Raw genomic sequence first — 25,550 nt, 5'->3', positions numbered from 1 at the left:
GCACAGACACCTCGGCATGTTCTAGTAACTGAACCAAGGCCAATGTGTCTGGAGCCAGTGAAGTTTGGCATTTTTCTCAGGTGGGGCAGTTGTGTCCTGGAATCCCCATCCAAGCCAGAATAAGGCCTGGGTAGAGGTGGAGGGATGTACTGACAGAGGAGATAAAGTATTGCTAAAGAGCCTGGCTTTTGTTTAAATCTTGCCACTGGGGCCGTTCAAAATAAGACTGGCACATCACCCAGAGAGACAGTGCAGTTAGAGCAGCCTGCTTAATTTTGCTTTGAGCTCCTTGGTCACCAGACCAGTGTGTTGGTATTTGGTTTGTAAGTTGCAGAGGAGGGCCAACTTCTCACTGGAAAGAAGCAGTTTGCAACCCAGGGCAGAGGGCCCTTGAAGCTGCGGATTTAAACCCCACATCAATGGCAACCCACTCCAGTATTCTTGCCTGGAGAATCCCATGGACAGAGGAGCCTGGCGGGCTATAGTCCATGGGGTCGCAAGAGTCGGACACTACTTAGTGACTAAACCACCACCACATGCCCCTCTTTGGGACTTCCCTGGTGGTCCACTGGTTACGAACCCACCTTCCAGTGCAGGGATTCGGGTTTGATCCCTGGTCGGGGAACTAAAATTCCACATGCTACGGGGTCAACTAAACCCATGGGCCGTCAAAATAAAAATTAAAAAAAAAAAATTAAAAACCCTCCCACTCACATCTCTTCCAGCCTGCAGCTTCTTGAGGATGAGTCCCATCGGTAGAACCAGGGTCAGTTCTGATTTCTAAGGTTTCTTCTTTCAGTGGCTTACGACTTGTTCAAATCAGTGTTTAACATGTGGATTTTAGGAGAGCAGCGACGCTTTTCATATAACTGGCCTGCTGATTCTAAATCCCTAACCTCCCTCAGTGGAGGTGTTCAGGTTCTACAGGAAAAACCCGGTGGGAGCGCTGAGGAGTTTCTTCCCGGTTTCCTTTCCTCCATCTCCTCTCTTCTTTCCAGCTCCCAGCATGTGTTTATAGGCCAGTGGTGAGAACAACATGCTGCAAGCTGAGTGGCTTAAGCAACAGAAATGTAACATGTACTGTAAAAGTGTAAGATCAAGGTGTCAGCAGGGCTGTGCTCCCTGGCTTGGACCAGTGGGACACCAGTCTTTGTGTTTGCAGCCATCTCTGCGTCCAGTTTCTCTTTCTGTAAGGACGTCAGTCATATCAGATTAGAACACATTCTACTCCATCGTGGTCCCATCTCAACTATTTGCATCTGCAATAACTCTGACTCCAAATGAGCTCACGTTCTGAGGTGCTGGCAGTTTGGACTTCACAGGAGTTTTGTTCGATTCAACTCATAATGCTGGCTAAAAAATGCATGACTCTGTCATATTATATTAAGCTAGCTAAGAAGATTAAGCTCCATTCCAAGAAATGAACTAGAAGAGAAGATGGCACAGTCCTTACAGTCAGAAATTGTACATCCTGGGACAGTGTCAGTGTCCCTGGGGTTTTCTTTAAGGTCAACAGTGATGAAGCAGGAAGTGTTCTTGGCACATCATTCCCACCTGTTAGGGTTGCCAGACTTTGCAAAAAAAAAAAAAAAACAGGACTATCTGTTAAATTGGCATTTCAGAGAAACAGTCCTTTTTTTTTTTTTTAAATTCCAGTGTAAGTATATCTCAAAGAATATATGGGGCATAATTATACTAGAAAAGTAGTCTTTGTTTATCTGGAATTCAAGTTTAACTGACCATCATGTATTTTATCTGCAACCATACACCCAGCTCTGGCAAGGAATAAAATGTCATGTTTCTGGTCTTAACCATCAGACAGAGTCTTTCTGATTCAAATACCCTACAGTATCTGGTATTACGGCCAGAAGTACATAGACTGTAAAAGGTCAGCAAAGAACTCGTGGCTTCCTGACCCCCTTCTGATGTAGAACAGGGGACCCCACACAGGCTGAAATGTACCAGCTTCTTTTGAGTTTTTCCAAGAGTTTGCTGAGCTGTCCTGGGCAAACCAGGTGGTGTCAGGGTCCCCATCCCTATCTGTCAAGTTGAGGGTGATGGTCACTGTCTCCACCCAGCACCTCCTGAAGACAGGGATCCAGGGGCACTCACTCCCCAGATTGTCACAGACCTGCACCATCTGGGAATTGGTTAGAAACACAGACTCCAGGCCCCGCCCTGGATCCCTCATGGTAACGAGACCCCCAGGTGTCTAAAGTGCTGCTCCCCGTGCTCTGGGTGGAACCCGCTAAGTAGGCTTTCAGAGAACCCTGTGCTCCCAGCCCCCAAGTTCAGGGAGGGAAACCCCCTAAATCCAGGAACTCATTTGCATCTTTCTGTTCTCATCCAATTTTGGCTTTTCTAGAACTGTTTTTAGTCTGAGGCGTGGAGGTGGGGGGTTACTATTGTTGGGTGGATTTGGTTTTGAGCGGGGGGTTACTATTGTTGGGTGGATTTGGTTTTGAGCTGGGGGTTACTATTGTTGGGTGGATTTGGTTTTGAGCTGGGGGTTACTATTGTTGGGTGGATTTGGTTTTGAGCTGGGGCTGCCACTGCAGGAGGCAAGGGCACCTAGGTGTTCCTGGCATCTGGAGAGAGAAGGCTGGGTGTGCAGGGCCTGTTCTGGAGAAGGGCTGGTTTCACAGTGAGGAAGGAGGACAAGGACCATTCCCTGTTGGTCCCAGTGGCTTTATCACCACCAGCTGCCACGTAGCATTTAACAGCTGGAGATGAAAAGCCCAGGGACCCCCCAGGGTCCCTCCCCCGCACCATAGTGTGGCCCTTGTTCTCACAGCCCTCCCAGGGCGAGACACACGGCCCCATCAAAACAACCTCAGACAGATGGTTTTAAAGCCTTATTCAGCTGAAGGCCTTTGTCCAGGGCTCAAGAGTGTGTTTTGTTCCCTTGCTAGCCGGTAGGAGTTAGCCCTGTGCTTGTATCACGTACTTAGGAGATTGGCGGCACATACCAAACAGAGCCCCTGTTTGTAAGATGAGCTTGTGGGAGACTAAGAGGGAAGAGACAGGTGGGCGACAGTGACTCTGGAAGTGGAAACCTGACTTGACTACAGGCGGAAGCTGCCCAACCAGGACCTGTGGTCTGTCCAGCTGCAGGAGACTTGAGACTCGCAGAGTTTGGCCTTGTCCTTTTACAACAAGGAAGAGAGATGATGGAAGTTCCGAAGGATACACCAGTAAGGACAGAGGAGGTGCTGGGCTGTCACACCCCTGAATGCGAATGGGGCGGTGGGCGTGGCTCCAGGGGGCCCACCAAGGCCGGCAGAGAGCTGGCTCCATCCTAGTCCCCCTGGCCAAACAGCTGCCAAGATGCCTTTTTGCCCTGAGGTCCTGTCCGTATGAATAAGAGAAAATGAAAATAAACCCAAGTCTTCACTGCCCTCACCATATTGGTTGGCATTTGAAGAAGCATGGGAGTTTATAGCCAGCCCTGGGTATAATCTTTTTTTGTCGTTAACTTATTAACCTTTCTTAGTCTGTTCAGGCTGCTGTAACAAAATACAGACCAGGCGGCTTATAAACAACAGAAATTTACTTCTCCGAGTCCTGGAGGGTGGAGTGCGAGATCTGGGTGCAGTCTGGTCGAGTGAGGCCCCTCTCGCAGGTCACAGGCCTCCTGCTGTGTCCCCACATGGTGGGGGGGGGGAAGGGGAGCACTCGAGCCTCTTTCATAAGGGCACTAATTCCATTCATGAGGGCTGCACCCTCAGGGTTTAAACACCTCCCAAAGGCTCCACCCACTAATACCATCATCTTTGGGAGTTGGGAGTCCACCGTGAACTCTAGGGGAGACACCAGCATTCAGATCATAGCACTTATTATTTAAGTGTAACAGTTGTGCAGAAAAGTGGACGCACGGTCATTGGTCAGCCCTAGGTAACAGCCCCTCAGAAGTGTGTCCCTTTCCTGCCTAGACTTGATTTTTATCCAGTCCCCCTGTTTCAGCCCAGAGAGTTTATGCCACGTGGAGCTCCTGAGGTTTAAGCAGGGGCCGCTGAGTTGCTGTGGCTAATTGTTAACCAGCCTGAAGCCTCCAGGCCGGCAGCATCTTTGAATAGCTGCCTCCCCTCCCCCACAAGCCCATTTCTCCTGAGCAAATCTTTTCTTCTCCTATCTAGCCAGGATTGTTTTTTTTTTTTTTCTTGCTTGCTTAGTTCTTACTGAAGTAATTTTTGTCCTTAAACAGTGAACCTGATATTTTTATCCAAGTTAAAAACAAGGCTGAGATTTTAGACATTTTTTCGGTGTATGATCTTGAGTTGCTTTTTCTTTATGGCCCTCCGTTCACCTTGTCCCCTCGGTAGGCGCTCTTCAAGGACCGCACAATTTCTGCCCAGGCCTCCGACTTGTGAACCACAGTGAGGCTGAGTGTGTGCCTGTGGTATTTCTTTCTTGAAGGCCTCAGGCAGAACCATACAGCCTTATGGAAAGAAACGGTTCACCAGGAAAACTCCGCAGAGGCTGGACACTTTTATTTACAGGTTCTCTTTAAGGAGTCTCTCATTTTTTGCTACATTTTGTATCATAAAAATATCCTTGTCTTCCTACATCCAGTGAAACTGGAGAAAAATATATTGCGACAAATCGTGCAGTCTGCAGTTAAAATGGTGACTTTGAAGATTCTTTCATTCTCTGAACAGCCTGGGAGAGAGAGAGTGTGTGTGTATTAAGTTTGCTAAGGCTGCCATGATGAAGTACCACAGACTGGGTGGTTTGAACAACAGTAAAGCATGCAGACACTTAGGGGCACAGTGGGATGAGTTTTCGCACCCGTGTGTGCCATGCACCCATCCCCCAGGGCAGGAGGCAGCCCTCCTAGCTTCCTCAGACCCCTCCTGTGAGCGCCCCCTCCCAAAGCAACCGCTGTCTGCCCTCATGTTTTCTGATTAGTTTGTCCTGTTCTCGCCCTTCATTTCTCCCTGATTTTTTTAAACTGGCTCCATTGTCTATATGGACAATGTGTTGGGATCCCCTGGTGACATTAAGCATGGATTCCTGGGCCATGTCCAAGTTTCTGATTCACTGGCCTTGGGGTGGACGTGCAGCAGCGTGCTCCCCTGGGCTCCCTGGGGAGGTATTGTGGTACCTCGTTACAACTGTGTGTTATAAGACGTTGTAACCCAGGCACCCGCAGATGAAAACTACTTGGGTTGTTTTCGTAAGGGTGCTGTTAAAAACCATGCTGCTGTGCACCACCTTTTGCAGGAGTCATTTTGAACATGGCAGATACGGCTATACGACAGATCCCCAGAAGTGGAATTGCCATATCCAAAGGCCGATGGTTTGTAATCTCAGTGGAAATTTTCAAATCGCCTTTCCAAAGAGGTGGTCCATTTCGCATCCCACCGCTGGGTGAGAGCCTGGTTTCCCATAGCTTCAGTAAGAGTGAGCGACCAGCTTTGGATTTATGCCAGTCTGACAGGGGTGGGATGGTATCTCATTGTGTCTGTAGTTTGTTTCTCTTCTCAGTGAAGTTGAGCATCCTTTTAAATGTAAAAGGGCCATCTGTGTTGTCTTCCTCTGTGAATTGTCTGTTCAAATCCTTTGCCCATTCTTCTGTTGGGTTTGTTACCTTTTCATTCTCAGGTTCTAGGAGCTCTTCATACATTGGAAGATCAACCTTTGTTTCTAATCCGAATTATAAATAGTTTCCCCTCAGACATCATTTGTGTCTTGATTTTGCTTTTGGTGTCATGTCAGAGTTCTGGATTGATTTATTGTGTAGAAGATTCAGAATAATGAAATAGTTGCCCACAAGCACAGAAACCAATAGAAAGTAACTCATAAATCCAGGTTTGCAAGGGTGAGGAAGGAAGCTCAGAGCAAAAGAGGCATCCAGGTTGTACAGTGGTATTCTTTGAAGCACCAGGTTTCGGGACAAAGGCAGAACCCTCGCTGGCAGTGCCTGGACTTTAAGCGGATGTAAAGAGCGGATGGGGCATCAGCCATAGCTGGCCACTGGCCAGCTCAGGTCCCTGGGAGGAGGTCAGACACTGCACAGCTGTGTCCAGACAAGATGGGATTTGTGGAGGCAGGCGGGAGAAGCTGCTTCCAGGTGACACCAGGGAAAACGGGAAAATGCCTGTTAGTCACAGGAAGCAAACAAAGCAGGAGGTGAGAGGGTGCTCCTGAAAGGGCCGGCTCCACCCGAGGTTGTCGGGACAGCCGGGCTCTTACTGATCACGTTGATTCTCTTTTTAAACTGTTGTTGTCCAGTCGCTAAGTCGTGTCCAGCTCCTTGTGACCCCATGGGCGGCAGCACACCAGGCTTCCCTAGCCTTCACTTTTAAACTGTGATCAGAGATAAAGCGAGTGCCACTTTTGACAGGAGACAGGATGAGTCACTCATAGAGGGAGGGTCATTATTGAAGGTGCTTCTTCCAGGGCGAGGTTAACCCCTCCTGGGGATATACTGACCTTCTCCATCGTGGTGCGCAGGAAGAGGACTTGGAATATGGGCGTTGGGAGGTGTCAGGAGGCATCTGGGCTAGGGATTGTAAATCAGTGGCCTGTGGTCAGAGCTGGCTTATATGCCTATTTTCTTTGGCCAGTTTGGTAATTGGCCCATAAAGTGTTTTTACAATTTTGGAATTAGTCACCAGCATTTTAAAATCAGATGATTTCATGTAGGGAATCTCTCTCTCTCTCTCTCTCTCTCTTTGCTTTTGAAATACGGGGCCACACCCCTCCAGTAGCCTTCCCCCTCCTCCCTTCACCCCCTCGGGGCAGATGCTCTGCACTTCACCACGGTCACTGCTCCTCTCTAATGTGCCCCCAACGCCGAGACTGCCTGGCAGCCACTGCGTATCCCAGTCTGAATTGTTTTACTTCTAGCAAGGTTAAAAAGGGTGTCACTCTTTTCTTGTTTCTCTCTGAAAGTGGAAATGTGAAAGACAGACCGGGAGGGCCCTACAGCTGGGGAGAATCAGTGGGGAGCTCTGTGGTCGTGAAGACTGCTAGTGAAGCAGACCCTGGGTTGAAAGGACTTACCTGAAGACGCCTGGACCACTTTGCTCATTGCGTTCCCCGCCTGGTCTCTGCGGGCGTTTGCTGTGACTTTGGGTTGGAATCACCTCTCTGGTCTAAGAGCTCAGATGTGCCAAAACATACTCTTCTTAAAAATCACGGCAGCTCAGAAACTTCCCTGGTGGCCCAGTGGCTAAGACTCTGCACTTCCAGTGTAAGAAGTGTGGGTTAGTTCCCTGGTCAGGGAAGTAAGGTCCCACATGCCACGCAGTAAAGCCAAGAAAGGTTTTTTTTTCTTTTCTTTTAAAAAGGGACCTATTGGCTATACCCCAATACAAAATAAAAAGTTAAAAAAAAAAAAAGACCTAAACTTTAATTTAAAAAAAATCACAGTAGCTCACTGCCAGCCTGCTGCCATTCTTTTCTGAGAGCTCATACAAAGTGGGGGTGCTGCTTAAAGGGTCAGAACTCTAACATGGGGGGAGAGAGGATTTTTTAAGAATTTGTTAGCAACCAAACATAAAAAAAAAAAATCCATTTGTTTATAACCTCCTGAAAAACACAGGTTTCCGACCTCCATAGCTCCATGGTGAGCAGAAGGGGCCAAACCAGTCCCCTTTCCTGCTCTGATTAAGGGCAGGAGAGTAGCAGATAAGGGGAGAGCAGTGGAGATGTTGCGCGTGAATCAGAGCACAGCTCGTGAGTGTTTGTGTGATGCTCCTTGCTCTGTGGTGGGAGAAAGAAGTCCAAGGATCAGCTTCTCGCCAGTCAGGGTGTGGGGTCAGGGCGAGGGTCATGAAGGGGGTCCTGTTGACCCGAGGTGGCTTTGGGGGCCGGGCTGGGCTGTGGGACCCTGGGAGACCTGAGAAATGGCCCTGTCCCTTAACCCTGTGAGGCCTGCTGGTTCATCCACTCCGCCTCCCCATGGATGGGGACAAGGACCAAACAAGACAGCATGTTGACGCATTCTGAAACTGTGGGCGCTACCAGAAGACAGATTCCAGAGGGAACTTGAGAACCGTTCTGCACAACCAGCCCACCAGCTGGTCCTTGTGAGTCCATTGCCCACATCTCTTGGAATTTGTCTTCTCAGACATCACGCTGCCACCCTCCCAGTGGAGGGCACCCCTGCACCCCACCCTGGCCTCCTGTGGGCACCTCCTGACCGCTCTGCTGGCCCTATTCTGGCCCGCTTAGCCCTTCCATCTGACAGGAAGCGTGATCTTTACAGAAGGTGTCTGTGGCTCAGCGCTCCAGAACCTTCCCTTGCCTTTGGGTGCTTGCCAGGGGTGGGGGGTGGGGTGTGCCATGGCCTGCTCACCCTGCTCTCCAGGTCGCCCAGTCCTCTGCCCACCAGGATCTTCCCTGGTCGCCTCTACCCAGACCTCTGACCGGCACACCTGAGCGACGCCTCCTCCCCAGGGCCTTGCCCTCGTCATTTCCTGCCCACGTCATTAGCACTCATCATACCTGGCCACTGATTTTTTTTTTTTTCCCTGTCATGAGATGTACAGTCTTACCCGTGTCTGAGTGTCCAGTTCAGTAGTGTTAAGCACACTGACACTGGAGGTGCAACCTCCTGAACGCGTCACCCTGCAAGACTGAAACTGCACCCTTGAGACAGCGGCTCCCCATCCCTCCCCCCCCGTCCCTGGCAACCACCGTCCTTGTTGTCTCTCTGAATTTTTCTCCTCTGGGACCCTCTGGTAATGAAATCATGCAATATTTATCTTCTAGTGACTGATTTCACTTAGCATGATGCCCTCAAGGTTCTGTGTAGCATGTGACAGGTTCTCCTTCCTTTTAAAGGCTGGATAGTGTTCACAGTCGGTGTTATGTGTGGACCATAGAGTTTGTCCTTCCATTCATCTGTGGATAGGCACGTGGGTTGTTTCTACCTTTGGTTCTTGTGATGTGTGTTGTGAATGTGGGATTTATAGATACTCCATCAAGATCCTGCTTCCGGTTCTTTTTCTTCTGTATCCAGAAGTGGAATTGCTGGATCATCTGGTAGTTCTATTTTTAATTTTCCAAGGAATCATTGTACAGTTTCTGATAGTGACTACGCCATTTTACATTCTCAAAACAGCGCACAAATATGGTTCTAATTCGTCCACACCCTCACCAACGCTTATTCTTTTTTTCCTAAATTGTGGCCATTCTAATGGATTTGAGGTGGTACCTTATGGTGGTTTTGATTTGCATTTCCCTAATGATAGTGATGTTGAGGGTCTCTCCATATACCGGTTGACCATTTGTGTGTCCTCTTTGGAGGAATGTCTATTCCTTTGCCCATTAAAAAAAAAATTTATTTTCCATTATGATTTATTACAGGATATTAAATATAGTTCCCTGAGCTATACAGCAGGGCCTTGTCTATCTAGTTGGTGTATAGTGGTTTGTATCTGCTAATCCAAACTCCTGCATTCTCTGCGCACCCCCTCCCCCCACCTCTCTCCCCTTTGGTAAGCATAAGTTCTCTGTGTCTGTGAGTCTGTTTCTGTTTTCTAGGTAAGCTCATTTGTGTCTGTTTTGGATCCCACTTATAAGTGATATCACATGGCGTTTGTCTTTCTCTGTCTGACTGGCTTCACTTAGTTTGATCATCTCTAGGTCCTTCCCTGTTGCTCCAAGTCTTTGCCCAATTTTCAGTCTAATTGTGTTTTTTTGTTTTGTTTCTGTCGTCGTTGTCGGCCTCTGGTTTGGGGTATAGAGAATTTGGTGTGTAGCTGCTAAGCTGCAAGAGGGCAGGGCCGTGCCCACCCCATTCCCTGCCATGCCCCAATGTCCAGCATGGAGCCCTGCCTGTGGTTTATTGGTGGGTGAGCAAATACGCATGGAGCTCTTATCAGCAAAGGAGTAAAAGTATGTTAGTCCACGCATCCCTTCTTGTTTCAAGAAGGATTTGAGGCTCTGGTCACATCTCTTTGGAAGCGTAGTGAATGGGGTGATGAAGTAATTTGAAGAGGCTTTAAGATGGATAATCCAAAGTGTTGACTTTTTTTTTTAAGATTTATTTATTTCGGCTGCGCTGGGTTTCCGTTGCTGTGCGGGCTTTCTCTAGTTGCGGCAGTCGGGGGTTACCCTTCGTTGCGGCCTGAGGGCTTGGCAGTTGCCACTCGAAGGCTCTAGAACACTGGCTCAGTAGTTGTGGCTCACAGGCTTAGTTGTTCTGCGACATGTGGGATCCTCCCCAACCAGTGATCGAACCGGTGTCCCCGGAACTGCAAGGTGGATTCTTAACCACTGGACCACCAGGGAAGCCCTTGACATGTGTTATTCAACTACTTTGGGGCCATGCTTGTTTTGGTTGAGTGCCGTTTTGCCTAATAAGGCTGGTCTTGATGGTGAAACTTTGCATGTATTATTTTATAGTTTCAAAATATGCTGCCAACTAGTTAGTCTCCGTTGATCCTCCATTACGAAGGCTGGGAAACGGTGATGCCGGCCTTGCAAATGGAAGGGCAGAAGCATAGGCTGACCCACAGGCCCGCCTCTTCCCTTCCTCCTGTGCTTCTCCCGTCCTGGGTCCCAGCTCCCCTCCCTGGGTCCCAGCTCTCTTCCCGTGTCTCAGCCCCTGCCCCTGTCAGTCACCTTGACTGACAGGTCTCAGCTACCGACGGCCCTCCTCCCTCCCTGTTTCCTCTTCCACTGGACTTCCTGTCCCCCTGGTTCCTTACCTGTCTCACTGGCATCTGCCTCCAGGCCCAATGCTTATGCAGCACTGCTGCCAGAGTAGACTGTCTGAAACCCAGTTTCTGCATTTTCCTGCTGAGTTTGAATTCTTCGATGTTTCCACGTTGCCTTCAGGATCATGTCCACACCCTTTTATGTGGTGCCCTGGCCGCCCTCAGCAGTGTGTCCTCATTCCCTGCATCCTTAGCAGATGCTCCTCTGCCCAGGATGCTCCACCGCCCCCTTCCCCCCAACCCCCCGCCGGCCCCCACCTGCCTACCCCTGTTGTTCACGAGCTTCTATATCATCACATTTATCCTGACAGGCTACCCCGCCTCCCCCGCCCCAGCTGGAGGCTCCCTCACCTGCCCTGGCTCCCTGTGTGGCTGTGTTTACCTCTTGCTGCCGCGCGGCTGCCTGCCTGTCTGTAGGTCTTTCTACACTTATTTGTCAGTCTCCTGGCTGGTCTGTGCTCTCCGAAGCTGAGGCAGTGTCTTTGGTCTCCGTGTTTCAGCAGTCAGCCCAGTGGCTCTCACAGAGTAGGGTGTTTGTGGAAGCAAGGAGGGAGAGGACGAAGGAAAGCTGGCCTGATCTCAAAGTTCATGTCTTCCTGCGCCCTCCCCAGCCCACTCCCCACCCCCTCCACCACCCACCACTGCATTCTTCCTGTCCAGGGTGGAGGGTCATGGGTTGGCTCCCAGAGTGACCCAGTCGGCTCTGCTTGGCTCTGTGGCCACCCTGAAACTCACTCACCCTGGCCTACCTTCTGGTAAACGCATCCCAGCAGAGAGAGATGACTCATGTGCGTGTGACTCAGCGCAAAGGCAGCACAGCTGGAGAGGTGGCCAGTGTGTCTGCCTGGGGGAGGGCGGGCCACGGAGCACCAGGGCTCCAGGCCTGGGACCTGAGCTCCTGCAGGTCTGCCAGCTGGACGGAAGGCAGGAGCCTCCTCTGTCCGTGGAGGGAGCGGTTGCACTAGCAGAGCTTTGCAAGACTTAAGATATCTGGAATTGCATCTCATTTACCACTACCAGATACTATTTTTAACAACTTTAGTGTACATCTTGCATGTAACCAAAACAAGAACAAAAATAATAGCAGATACTTATACGGTACTTCCTATACAGCAGGTACTATTCTAAGTAAGCACTTTGCATTTTTGAAGTCACCTAATTCTCACAAAAATCCTATAGTACAAGAATTCCATTGTCTTCATTTTATAGATGAGGAATCTGAGGCCCAGAAAGGTCACACATAGAGGTGCCCCAGAGCTACATTGGGAAGAAATGACATTCTCTTTATCCATTCGTCTGTCGAAAGACACTTAGGTTTGCTTCCACGTCTTGGCTTTTGTAAAATAGTGCTGCTGTGAACACTGAGGTGCTTGTATCTTTTCGAATTATAGTTTTCCTCTTTTTTTTTTTCCCCCTGGATAAAGATGTTTTATATATATACAGTGGAATATTACTCAGCCATAAAAAGAATGAAATAATGCAGTTTGTAGCAACATGAATGGACCTAGAGATGACCATACTAAGTGAAAGTAAGTCAGACAATGACCAGTATTATATGATGTCACTCATATGTGGAATCTAAAAGAATAATGTGAATAAATCTATTCACAAAACAGAGACAGGCAGACATGGAAAACAAGCTTATAGTTACCAAAGGGGAAGGTAGGGGGAGGGATAAGTTAGGATTGACAGATAGGATTAACAGATGCACGCTACTATATATAAAATAGACAAGCAACAGGGAATTACATATAGCACAGGGAACCGTATTCAGTGTCTGTGATAACCAATACTGGAACATAATCTGAAAAAAACTACATATAACGGAATCACTTTGCTGTGTACCTAAAACCAAAACAATGTTATAAGTCGCCTATACTTGAGATTTTTTTTTTTCGAGAGGGAGGAGTGGGTTTCCTGGTGGCCTAGAGGTTAGGACTCCGGACTTTCGCTGCCATCGCCTGGGGTCAGGAACTGAGATCCTGCAAGCCGCGCAGTGTGGCCAAAAAGCAAAAAGAGGGAGGAGATAAATGACAGTTTTGATATGAGCTCAGGTTTCTGAGCCTGCACTCTGAACCCCACCCTGTGCTTTATCAATGAAATCTATAATCTGCAGTCCCGTTTTTACAGAGGAGGCGATTATGGCTCAGAGAGGTTGGTCACTTTTTCTGTAGTCACACAGCCAGGGAAAGATGGAAGCTGGTTGTCTCCAACCCCTAGCTGCAGCCACCAAACCCTCCTGCCCAAATCAGGGCATGCCATGGGCTGGCTTCTCCTTACCCCTCCCCACTGGTGCTCCCGGGGCCCAAGTCCAGAGGGCGGGTGGGTTCTCTGGAGTAAACTCTTTCTTCTCAGGCTGGCGTCACAGCCAAAGGGAAGCCCTTGATGGCACGTTCCGCTCCAGTGTCCCTTCAGCTGTGGGTTGCAGGGCTGCTGACGGGGCTCTTTTGCCTCCGCAGACGGCGAGACGGTGCACTACCGCTACGGCCCGAAAGACCTGGTCACTGTCCTGTTCTACATCTTCATCGCCGTCATCCTGCACGCCGTGGTGCAGGAGTACATACTAGACGTGAGTGCTGGGCCTGGGCTCGGAGGTGGGAGGCTGAGAGGACGCGCGGGGGAGCGGCCGCAGCTCAGAGGCCTCCGTCCCCTTTCGCAGGCTCCGGCTGGCCCTGGGGGGCTGACCTTCCACACCACACTGTGGTCCCCCTCCCCGCCTCCTAGTAGTGGTGTTTATTCACGGGAGGGAGCTGCCTGAAGTGTGTCGACACGGCGTCATCGGGGCTCACCTGGCACGGGTCGGGGACGTTGCCTTTACATCTCGGCTAAAGACATGCACCTCGCCGCTTGTTCAGAGTGCTTGCTTTCAACTCAACACTGCAGCACTCACACGAAATAGCTTCAGCCCCTTTGTGGGGAGAGCAGAGATGTTTGAAACCTGCCCGTTATCCATACACTTACATATTAACACGCGGGTCCCTCTCTCTTCTTCAGAAAATCAGCAAACGGCTTCATCTCTCCAAAGTCAAGCACAGCAAGTTCAACGAATCTGGGCAGCTGGTCGTCTTTCATCTCAGCTCGGTGATCTGGTGCTTCTACGTGGTGGTGACGGTGAGTGGTCCTCGTGACTGCTGACGGCTGGGGCCGGGGCAGCCGTGGTATCGTGGTGGAAGAGGGATCAGCGGTTTAGGAGCTGTGTGAAGCTGGGGAGCATCATCTGATCCAAAAGATGTCACCGTGATGACAGCGTACAGCTCCACAGCTCCGTGTCCCCTCCCAGGGCCCCCGCACCGTGCTGTCCCTTGAGCTGAGGTTTATATTCACCTTGGCACCTGGGTCATGGATTGAAGGAATCCAAGCTCAGGTTTCTGGTCCTGCAGTCATGTGGTTCTGCAGCGGACAGGACTTGAGGCTCTGCTTCTGATTCACCACGTTGGCCTCCCAGGGCATGGCCAGCCCTGCTGTGTGCACATCAGGCCCCCGAGAGTTAGCACCGCCCCCATCAAATGCCTGGAGGAGCAGGCAGCTGACCTGCCTTCCCTCTTTGCACAATACGACTCTTAAGCAACCTTTGATACAGCAAAATTTCTTTGTACTGCAGAATGTGGACAGTCCTTTGAGGTTCCCTCTAACAAGCCAGTTGTGCTAGGAAGTTTTTAATTCCCCAACCACAGCCTGGAGCACCTCCTGTCTGTAACCAGGTGTCTTCCTCATGAGCTAGAATCGTCCTGTGAGAAATCCAGGCCAAGGGCTTGGAAAATTCTGCAACCTTGTGATCTTTTAGGAGCTTCTTTCCCTGCTTCCCCTGACCCCTCACCCCCTTCCTCTTCCTTAGCGACAGTGGCCCACTCTCCCATCCTCGGGACCCCTCTGTCCCTGGTCTGAACCCTGGGCCCATGTTCTCAAAGCAGGACTCAGCATGTCCTTCAGCATGTTGCCTGTATTTCTGTTACCGCTGAACACTAGGGATTCGAAACCCAGGGCCCCTCTATGCTGCAGAGCAGGCCCTGGGGCGGACTTTCGGTGTGGGCTGTGCGAGTAGCACCCCCTGCTATTGTGCAGCGCAGATGCGGCCCCAGGAAGTGTACACACCGCTGGGCTCAGATCTCTCCCTGCTGCTGGCTGTTTGGGTCCCCTGGCCTCTGGAGACCCGGAGCTCCCTTGAGGCAGAGCAACCCTGGGGTCTTTCAGATACCTCACTGCTCTTGCCTCGTCTCTGAATCACTGTTGCCCTTTCAGTCTCACCCCACCGTCCACCCGAACTGTGACCCAGCTACTCACCCAGGGGATTTCCCACCCCCTCCAGAGTGTGCAAGGCTCCACGCCAAGGCCCTGCTTCTCTGGGGCCTGTCAAGGCTTGGAAGCGAGGCTTGTTAGTCTGGAGCGCTTTCCTGCGTTCACTCCTAACAGGCTTTTTCTGTGGTGACAGCCAGGCCTCCACGCAGCGTCTCCAGCTGGAGATAGACACCCGGGAAAGTTTCAGTGACCCCGGTCCTTATCCCCCATGTGGCTCTCGGCCTTCACGTGCTCCCTCCACGCCATTCCAAGGGAAAGTGACTGAAGAAGAGAGGGTCCTCATGTAAAAGGAGTAAAAACAGCTAGGTTTTTAAAATCATATGTTTCTGTTATGATGAACCTTTTCTCAATTCTTCTCTTTCACTCTCCAGCCAGTTCATCAGCAGGCCCCCTGCCTCCACCAGAACGTGGAGGGCCTGTCCCCTGCTTTCTGCCTGCATCTCTGCCCCCAGGCCGGTGGGTCTCTCCAGGGGACACTTGACAATATGCTCCTGGCATCTCTTGAGTCGAGGCCAGCGATGAGCTGAGTGTCCTGCAGTGCACAGGAGAGTTTCCACAGCAAAGACCAGTCTGGCCCTGGGCTTCACTAGTGCCACAGCTGGGCAGCCCTGATCTGTAATCTAGGCCACCATCATCCTTGCTGGACCACTTGTAGAAGGAGGCTGTTTCCATTCCTGTGTCCATCCACCCACCTCTATCCATTTTCTGCCCAGCCAGACAGGTCTTCAAAGAATGTAATCCAAGTCATGCACCCTCTGCTTTCAAAGCTGCTGTCCAACTTGTAGGGAAACTGTGCTTTTTCCTGAGCTCTGGGCCGGCCTTATCCATCTCTTCTCACTCACCCCAGGCCCCGCCGTTCTGACTCTCCTGGCCTTCCTGCCTCCTGGGCTTCACAGGCAGTGCTCTATCCCCTGACATCCCATGCCTTCCAGCTCTCCACCTAAATGTCACCTCCACAGAGAACGCCCGTCCTCTTGTATCTGCTTCACTCTGCCCTCTACTCTGGTGTTTGCTTGTTAACGGGTGTTCTCTGTGGCCTGCTCCTGCCTAGCACTGCTCCCAGAATTGTGCTCACAGCTGGCCCCCAAGTTCAGTTCTCAGTGTGTTTCCAGCATGTACAGAGTGCTCTCTCAATACAGTTGTGAGAAGGAATAAACTGCAAACGTATCTTCTTGTTCCAGCTTTCAGCAGTTTTTAAAGTAATCAATCACTTGTTTTTATGAATTCAGAGATCTTTTTTTTTTTAAACATGAGCCATACATAAAAGGTTATAAAAAGAGAGTAAAAATTGATCCTAAATCCCTCCCCCACAAAATAACCAGTTTTATCTTGGCACTGGATTCAGATTTCTCTCTGCATTGATGTAGGCAGGGTGATAGGGTTGTGGATGGGCCAACTGATCATTTAATAAGAATGTCAACCTCCTACCTTTAATCTAGCCCAACTGCTGTTCATCGTTCAGGGCAAAGAAACAGAACTGTGCTGCGGAAATCAGGCTGGGTGGGCGCCTGGCCCCCCTGCCTGGCTTCCCAGGGACACCTCCCTTCCTAGTGTGGGCCTGCAGCTGGGCGCTCAGCGGGAGCCTTGCCCTGAAGCACCTTCGGGGCAGGTGTGCAGACCAGGGCTGCCGCCTCCTGACAGACAGCCTGCCTGGAGCGGAACCTCCACAGTGGTGTTCCTGAAGGACCGGTGGGTCCAGGGAGCAGCTGGCTGTATCAGGACTGGATTCTCCTCTTCTGTTGGTGCTTTCTGGCTGTGGGGGAGGGGAGGGAGTGTGGAGGCTCAGCGGGCCTCCTTGCTGCCTAGTTGATTTGTAGAACCAGGAAGAAACAGAGGACCCAAAAGGCCCCCAGACAGCATGCCCAGCAGCAAGATCTGGGGGTGGCGAGCCCACACTCTACGTGCTGAGCTCCGAGGGTCCCGGCCTGGGCCTCCCTGGGCCGCTGCCTGGCCCGAGGTCTAGAAAAGACTGTTCTCAGAGCAGTGAGTCATTCTTCCTCCGGCTGCCCCGTGCGCCTCCCTCCTGCCCTGCACAGGCAGGCAGCATTGTTGTGGGGCGTTCTCTCTGCCGTCGGCTGCTTCACAGTTCTGACTTCCTTGTCTCCTAAATGAAGGGCCAAGCCGGGAGGGTCCCTGTTTAGTATCCCAGGATTCTCTGGGCTTTAAATTTCCGTCAGTGCTGCTTTTCTTGGCCAGCCCTGTTTTTTGGCTGAAATTCACCCACCTCAGTCCTCGAAGTACCATTTTCCTCCTTAAGTACACTGGTGCTTCTTCCAGGGAGGAACGTCCTGCCTGCTCTGGTTTCCTGGAAGGAAGGGTGAAAGGCTGTGAACCTCTGTGCCCAGGGTTGGTGTCTGATGCAGCTGGTGTGTGGGTGGCAGCGAGGGGTGGCCTCAATGCAGGAAAGTCCTGTCTTCACCCAGCTCGCCCTGGAGCCTCCCACTTCTGCTGGGCTGTGAGGAGGAAGATGGAATAAGGCCGGGAGGGTTTTGGGGGAGACCATGGCTGCCCTGGGCCTGTGCCTGAGGGCGCCCAATCAATTGGGAAGCTGTGTTAATAAAGCCCTGGTCGTGGGTTTGGGGCCATGGGCCATACCTGAAATGTCCTCAGTGGGGGTAGACTGGCCCTCCCGTGGAAATAAGGCTGACGCTTCTGTAGCCACCTGGAGGTTCTCCTGTGAGCCACTGGGCCTCCTCTCCCCAGCACAGCAGATCCTTGGTCCTGGTGGGAACATCTGAAACTCTCGGCCTCCTCATCCAAGCCACTAGCTCGGTTTCTTTCTGACGGACCGGGCAACCAGGCCTGGGGTGCCGGGACCAGGAGGCTGGGGATGCAGCTCGGATTTCGGTTGAGAAGCTGAGAAGCTGCCTCGTTTCCGGGGCTCCTTCCTTGCCCTTCTCTAAAATGAGGTCAGGCTGCCATCACCTCTGTCCTCTTTGAGCGTCCCGTTGGCCTCCTCACTCTTGGTGGGTTGTTTCCTTGTATGTTTTGTGATCCTGGATAATAAAGTCATCTTTAGCAAGGCTTTGCGTGTCAGAACCCTGTATGTCCTTGGACAAGAGTATGTCCCGGAGGTCTCACTGGCCTGCAATACCGCCAATGCTGAGTTCTTAGGTGGGGACTCCTGGACACAGAGGTGATGTCCATGTGCGCTCCAAACCCACGTGAAAGTGAATCTGCGGTTACAGATGTTCCGGAGGTCATATATTTTTGTTTCCATACTGAGCCGAGGGTGAGCAGACATTGACCTCTTCTCCCTCTGTTCTTTGTCAGATCCTTTCTAGTCTCCCCTTCCTCTGGAGTGGTAGCCGTTTGAGGGTCTTCCTGTCCCCATGTGGGTACATGTGCCCTGGTCCCACAGCCTCAGCCCCCTGCTCTGCCTTCCTGGGCCCTAGGGGTTTTGCCTTTCTTATTGTGAGCTCAGCTTTGCATCCGAAAGAACACTTGTTAGATTTCATGCAGCATGTCTAGGTGTCTTCTGATCGGAAGGTGTTCAGGTTGCCTCCCCTTACTCTGTAAGAGGCCCTGGGCCTTTTCATGAAGATGGCGCCGAAGGCAAAGAAGGAAGCCCCTGCCCCTCCTAAAGCTGAAGCCAAAGCAAAAGCTTTGAAGGCCAAGAAAGCAGTGTTGAAAGGTGTCCACAGCCACAAGAAAAAGAAGATCCGGACGTCACCCACCTTCCGGCGGCCCAAAACGCTGCGGCTCAGGAGGCAGCCCAAATATCCTCGGAAGAGCGCCCCTAGGAGAAACAAACTTGACCACTATGCTATCATCAAATTCCCCCTCACCACCGAGTCAGCCATGAAGAAAATAGAAGACAACAACACACTGGTGTTCATTGTGGATGTCAAGGCCAACAAACACCAAATCAAACAGGCTGTGAAGAAGCTCTATGACATTGACGTGGCCAAGGTCAATACTCTGATCAGGCCTGATGGAGAGAAGAAGGCATATGTTCGACTGGCTCCTGACTACGATGCTTTGGATGTTGCCAACAAAATTGGGATCATCTAAACTGAGTCCAGCTGGCTAATTTCAAATATAAAAGTTTTCACTATAAAAAAAAAAAAAAAAAAAAAAAAGAGGCCCTGGGCTAGATGCAAAGAAGGGCTAGAAAAGAACCAGGAAAAAAAAAAAAAAAACGGCCGGAAGAGAAGGCCCGTGGTGTCCTGGCGCCAGGACAGGGGCTGCACTGTGCGATGAGTGTCACACAGGACACCGTTGGGGAGGCCTGTGGGCTCCTGCCGTTGTTTTTACCCATGGCGTTGTGAAGAACCAGAGGAGGCTTTTTGTTTCTCCAGTGGACGGTGATTCTGGAGTTGATCTGCTTATTCACCCTGCAAGCATTTCCTGAGTGCCTGCATGCCAGGCATAATACTCGACACTGTCACATAAACATAAACTGTCACATTTATTTCTAACAATAACTCTGGGAGGGTATTTTTATCCTCATTTTACAGACAAGCCAGCTGAAGTTCAGGGAGACACACTTGCTCGGAGGATGCGGCCAGTCAGGATCAGACCCACAGTCAGACTCTGGTCTTCAGTCAGTCAGACCCCAGAGCAGGGCTGTTCCCCTGCCTCATAACTCCTTTTTATGATAAAGAGACCGGCCAAGGGCCAGAGGGCCTCCGTGTTCAGTTTCCCGTTGCCGCCTCATTCTGTCATCTGGGGACTAGGTGTGTCTCTGACCCCTGACCCCCGGGCCTGCCCCGGGTCCCAGCTGGCCTCACAGTCAGGTCTCTAAACGCGGTCTCTTCCCGCCCATGACAGGAAGGATACTTAACAAACCCGAGGAGCCTCTGGGAAGACTACCCACATGTGTGCCTCCCGTGAGTATTGTCGCGTTCTGTCCCCAGGGAGGAGCGGGCTGGGTGTGCCAGCTTCTCGCCGCAGACTGGCCAGAACATGGGCCAGTGGGCATGAAGACCGGACGCCCCCCAGGCCTTCTGGGGCCAGTGTCGTGGAGGCCGGTCCGGGAGCTGCTGCCTCCCTCAGCGCTCGCGGGTACTTCTTGCAGGAGCTCGGGTGCAGGGTCTCCGCCCGGCTGCCATCAGGGAGCACTGCAGACGGCGGGGGTCCAGAGGGCTTACAAACCCCAGACAGTCCTTCCTTGCAGTTCTGGAGGCTGGCAGACCTAGCGTCTGCTGAGGCCGCTTCCAGCTTCACAGATGGCATCTTCTTCACATGTAGAAGTGGACAAGGGCCTTTATCACCAGGGCCCTAATCCCACTCGGGAGGGTCCACCCCGTGCCCTCATCACCTCCCAGAGGCCCCACGTCCTGGTACCCTGTCACTGCGGGGTTAGGATTTCAAATGTGAATTTCAAGGGTAGGGGGCATAAGCGTTGGGTCTGCAGCGGGTTCCTAAACTGCCGGGAGGGAGGGGGAAGCAGAGCTACTGCCTGGAGCCCCGTGGGCTGCGCCTCCTGGCACCTGCTCACATCCACACCTGCGTCTATCTGAGCTCCATCGGACGCAGCACCCTCCCCACTCCTGTTCCAGTGGGATACCAGGAGGGCAAAGCTGGGCCCGCATGCTCCTGAAATAACTCAGCCTCTCCTAAGACCCTTAGAACAGCAGCCCTGAAGACTTAGCGGAGTTAGATCCATCCTCTGCGGCTGAGACCCCTGCCTTCCTTGGCATGTACCCACTGCCCACTGCCTCCTCCCTGACAGGGCTCTGGAATCAGGCCCCTCCTCAGCCTTTCCTCTTCTGGGCTGAAGATCCCCATCCCCTGCTCTTTTCATCCTTCTTGTGTCTTTTCACGGGCTCCCTGTGTCCCTCCGCATGTGGAGCAGTGTCCCGGCCCAGGGGTCTAGTAGTGCGTGCCAGCTGCCCGCCCCCCTCCCCGCAGCCCAGCTCTCCCTTACCCGCCCCTGCCCAGCCCAGCTCCTCACCCCGCCTGCCCCCGCCCACCCTGGCAGGGGCTTCTCCGTCCCTCTGGGTGACTGGCCCCCTTGTCTGCAGCTTCCAGGTGAAGTTCTTCTACCTGTGCCAGCTGGCTTACTGGCTGCACGCACTTCCCGAGCTCTACTTCCAGAAGGTACGGAAGGTGAGTACTTGCTGCCCCTCTCTGACACCCCTTGTCCCCCCACCCTCCTGCTGTTCCTCCCTCTGGCCGCCCACTCATGGTGGAGATGGGGGTGTATTGAGTGAGATGCTGAGCCGGCGCCTGTCAGAGTCTCCCTGATGTCCTCCAGGATTGTTGGAGCGGGGAGGGAGTGAGGAGCTGCCAGTTCAGCCTCTTCCTTCCCTGGAGGACGTGCAACTATGGGGGAAACCTGACTCATCTTCAGGGGAGCTGATGGAGAAGTCTTTGCCTTTTCCACAGAGATTTTTTTTTTAAAAAATTCCCTCTGACTTATTTCCAAAAGCCCTGCTCCCCAGTCCCTGTCTCTTCTGTTTGAACCCAGTCCCGCCCTCTGACCATCGCATTACCTTTGGACTTCGTACAGCCTGGTGCACGGGTCTCTGGGGGCACCCCAGTCTGCCTGTCTTGGAGCAGCATCGTTCTGCGCTCCTCCTGCCTGCTCTGCAGCTCTGCCTGCGCCTTCTTCCCCTGCTCCTGCGTCTCAGGTTGGGGAGTCAGCATGTGTGCCGTCTGTGTCTCTTTTGCAGGAGGAGATCCCGCGGCAGCTCCAGTACATCTGCCTCTATTTGGTCCACATAGCAGGCGCATACCTCTTAAAGTGAGTGGGACCCAGAGCGGGCCAGTCTCCCCGCCCTTTTATGTTTGTGCCCCTCTCCACACCATCATTTAATCAGGAGGCACTGATCAGACACTGTGTGCCAAGCACCATGCTGACACCTGGGACTACATAGATGGACAGTGGATGGTTCCTTTATGTTTACCGGATTTTTTCTCCGACGAGTAGGAGAGAAAACTACAAAGATAAGTGGGATGAACACTGTGCTACCACGTGGACCACCTGCCACGGGAACCCAGAGGAGTGACCGCCTCAACCCGAGACAGAGCTGGGAGGGATCTGAGGCAAACAGCTGCCGACCCAGGGCGTTGCAGGTTGCCGGCAGCCTGAGCGGGGCTCCCGCCCCACGCGTCCAGGTGGGGGCGCTGCCAGAGCTCGTGGCCCTGGACTTCCCTTTGGTCCGCAGTGAAGCGTAGAGTAGGCACTGCTTGGCTGTCCCGAGGTCAGAAGTGTGGCCGTCACCCCGAGTGTGTCTGTAGTGAAGAGAATCACCGCTGGGCAGGATGTGTCTTCTAGTTTGAAGTTTTCTCGGGCTGGGTTTTTTAGCGGGACAGGAAAGCAATGCGCTGGGTAACCTTCTCAGGTGCCCCGGGGGTCCTGGCCCTGGGGTCTCCTGGGTCTGCACTACAGCCTCCTGTAAGAATGACCAAACAGGGCAATCCAGAGCCAGGTCCGCTCTCCTGTCTGGAGGCTGGGAGCAGCGTCCGTGCCTGGACAGGCCTCTGAAGGGCACAGGCCGTGTGGGGCCTGTTCTGCTCTTGGTGCTGTGTGCAGGGCAGGTCTGAGCAAGCCAGCCCGCGGTCACCCAGCAGTGAGGCGAGGACGGGCTGAGGGTGCACAGGCAGGACCGCTCGAAGGAAGGGAAGGAGTGTCTGTCAGGAAAGAGTTTCCCGTGGTGGGCAGGGTGAGGAGGTGGCCCCTTTGTGGTGGGAAGAGCTCTCTGAAGAGGGGACTTGGAGGGGGGCGAGTGGCAGAGTCAGGCAGGTGGAAACCTTGGTGGGGTGCTGTGCAGGAGCAGGGCCCTGAGGTGGGAGCGGGGTTGGGAAGTGAGGCTTGCGACGGCCAAGGGCACGATCCCGCTGGCCAGCCTCAGTCATGCTCTCGACCAGTCTTAGGATCCAGAGAACTCGTGGTTTAAGAGGCCGGTTCACTCACACGTGTTCTTATGTTGTGTTGAGTTTTGCTTCTTCGTGCGCCTCTTAGCCGTAAAGACTTGGATGACAAATCGGGCAGTGGGTCTCCCTCCCACCAGCTCCCCCGTATTTCTGCACGCGCACAGCTCAGCTACTCGCCGTGAACACCTTTTCTGTGCTTGGCCCCACCCTGGGCCAGGTGATGAACGCAGAGTGACGGGTGCTGTGAAGTCAGCCAGGTCCACGAGGGGAGCAGGTGGGGGCAGCGGGCCCAGCAGGTGAAAGGCCAGGCTCGGTGTGGGGAGAGACTGGAAGGAGCAGAGCTGAATCGCGGGGTGAGGCAGGGCCCCAGGGCGGTGGGTGTCTCGTGGGGACCATGAGGCTCGCCTGTGTCTCCGCAGCCTGAGCCGCCTGGGCCTCGTCCTGCTCCTGCTGCAGTACTCCACCGAGTTCCTCTTCCACGCGGCCCGGCTCTGCCACTTCGCGGACGAGAACAACGAGAAGCTGTGAGTGATGCTGGGCCGAGGCGGCGGGGCGGGGCGGGGCGGGAGGGCCCTGAGGTTAGGTGGAGCCCTGGGGTTATTTTTTTCCTGGAGCATCTTATTTTGGACACCTCAGTTATCAAGCACCCTCCCTGACCACCCTTGAACCCTCTTCCCATTTGGGCCCCAACGGCTGACACACCTTCTGCACCTCCCTGCGGGCAGATTCAGCGCCTGGGCGGCCGTATTTGGAGTCACCCGCCTCTTCATCCTCACCCTTGCCGTGCTGGCCATCGGCTTCGGCCTCGCTCGCGTGGAAAACCAGGCCTTTGACCCCGAGAAAGGGAACTTCAACACGTTACTCTGCAGGTGAGCTGGCCAAGAGCCTTGTGAACTGAGCCCAACTTCAGCTGGAGGTCAGGAGGGGACAGACCCCCAGATCTCCCGCACGTTGATGTTTAGGGGGGAATCTCAGACATCCGGCCAGGAGGAGAGAAGAGATGCCACCCCCCTGCTTCCGTCACAGCCATCTCTCCTGCCTGGCCCTAGACCGTCAGTCTGCAGGCCAGGTCCCAGTGTCAAGAGTCCCCCACCGGCCCACGCCTTACGGTGGGTGCTGGGCTTGCAAACAGCCTCTCATTTGTCCGTCATGACCCCTCGTGGGCTCTTCACAGCGTGTTCTCCCAAGCGGCCAGGAGGGCAGCGAGGAGGCCATGGTCCTCATGACCCCTGGGATCTGGGGTGGGGGGATCAGAGATTTGTCTGGGTTGCTTGCCGGGTGAGAATTCGCTCTTCTAGAATGATTTCTGCTGTATCGTACCTGTATTCACTTGAACCATCACCCCCCGATGATATGGAGCTTATATGTGCTGTGTTCTGGGAGGCAGATCCCAGGCAGGCATGGGGAGTTGTGACAGGAGCTGGAATCACATCTGTCATCTCCTCCCAGCCGGCACACCCCCCTCCCCCGCCACGTGCCTGGAGCTGAGCCCGGCACTGGCTACGTTCTTCCCAGAGGGCTGGCAGGCCAAGCGCTGCGGGGTCCTGGCTGTGCCTCCGCCCAAGCCCACCCGGCCCTTCTCCCCGCAGGCTGTGCGTGCTGCTGCTGGTGTGTGCCGCCCAGGCCTGGCTCATGTGGCGCTTCATCCACTCGCAGCTGCGGCACTGGCGCGAGTATTGGAGTGAGCAGAGCGCCAAGCGCAGGGTGCCCGCTGCCCCCAGGCTGGCAGCCAGGCTCATCAAGAGGGAGTCAGGTGAGTGTGGATCTGCGTGGGGTAGGTGGGCTCCCCCAGCACCCTGGACCAGACCTGCTGCTCCTCCTCCCCAAAGGGAGCTCTCTGGCTCCTGTCGGGGCCTGACTGGCACGTGGCTGGGTCCGGATGGCTTGTCAGGGGGCGGGGGCAGGCAGGTGAGGCAGGGGCCCTTGTGGCCACCGAGGGCAGGGCGGCGGTGGGGTGGGGAGCTCTGGCAGGAAGCATGCCTTCAGGCTGCCCTTGGGGACCCTATCAAGGGCGGCCGCCTGCCCTCGTGTCCTCGCCTGCCCCCTTGCTCTGCATCTCGGCCTGGCTGTCTCCCAGGATGCCGGCTCTGCCTCTCTCTTCAGGGGTGACCCGAGGTGACAGCACTAGGGGCTGGCGGATGGGGGACACCCCCTTCTCCTCTGGCCCCTGCCAGGTCCTGGGGCGCTGCCAGCCCCATGCTCTCCGTGCAGCCTGGGGGCCTGTCTGCGCCAGGCTCTGTCTTCTGAGTCACCGGCCTTTCTCCAGGTGTGGCCTGCTTGGCAGGGCTTGTGTGTGTTTCAGACACGTGTGCGGCTGGGTGTGGCTAGGAGTCGGGCCCCGCTGGGGGCAGGGGTGGGTATGGGGCGAGGCCGCAGCCAAATGAGCCTCTGACTCTGAGCAGGGAGACTAGGGTGTTGCTGACAAGAAAAGCGGAGTTTTTTCGGGCAGAGGGAGCATCAGGCAAGAGGGTACAGCCTTGTCCCTGCAGCCTCTCCACCTCCTCCTGTCTGGCCGGTCAGCTTCCCTGAAGCTTTGCTGAAGCCGGCCAGTGCCCTGCAGGGGCCTGAGGGGAGCTGAGGACTCCAGAGGCCTTAGAGTGATTTCAGGGAGGGTCTAGGCTGGCCTCAGTGACTGTGTCACCTCAGCCCCTCCTGCTGAAGGACAGAGACCACCCACCTTAGAGGGGATCAGGAGTCCCCGGAAGTGGCCTGCTGGTGTCCTTCGCCATGGGGGGCTGCAGCCTGGGTCCCCTCGGC

General features: G+C 53.5%; 2 protein-coding genes across 11 annotated transcripts in view; both read left to right on the top strand.

The window, feature by feature from the left end:
* Positions 1-25,550, top strand: part of TRAM2 (translocation associated membrane protein 2) — a 69,135-nt gene that overhangs the window by 38,372 nt on the left and 5,213 nt on the right. For all 10 annotated transcript variants that reach the window (XM_069562819.1, XM_069562826.1, XM_069562825.1 and 7 more), the window contains exons 3-10: positions 13,133-13,242; positions 13,668-13,784; positions 19,743-19,801; positions 20,939-21,023; positions 21,590-21,660; positions 23,213-23,317; positions 23,519-23,662; positions 24,383-24,546. In XM_069562819.1, the coding sequence (XP_069418920.1) occupies positions 13,133-13,242; positions 13,668-13,784; positions 19,743-19,801; positions 20,939-21,023; positions 21,590-21,660; positions 23,213-23,317; positions 23,519-23,662; positions 24,383-24,546 (855 nt within the window). The remainder of the gene's footprint in view (positions 1-13,132; positions 13,243-13,667; positions 13,785-19,742; positions 19,802-20,938; positions 21,024-21,589; positions 21,661-23,212; positions 23,318-23,518; positions 23,663-24,382; positions 24,547-25,550) is intronic.
* Positions 15,388-19,016, top strand: LOC138425225 (large ribosomal subunit protein uL23). The gene has a single exon (XM_069562830.1). It carries the CDS (start codon positions 18,507-18,509, stop codon positions 18,981-18,983), a length of 477 nt encoding a protein of 158 aa, XP_069418931.1. The 5' UTR covers positions 15,388-18,506; the 3' UTR covers positions 18,984-19,016.

Source organism: Ovis canadensis, chromosome 20 (genome assembly GCF_042477335.2).
Source record: "Ovis canadensis isolate MfBH-ARS-UI-01 breed Bighorn chromosome 20, ARS-UI_OviCan_v2, whole genome shotgun sequence".
Taxonomy (NCBI): Eukaryota; Metazoa; Chordata; class Mammalia; order Artiodactyla; family Bovidae; genus Ovis; species Ovis canadensis.
Note: the sequence above shows the minus strand (reverse complement) of the source record. Positions and strands in the feature narration are given on the sequence as shown.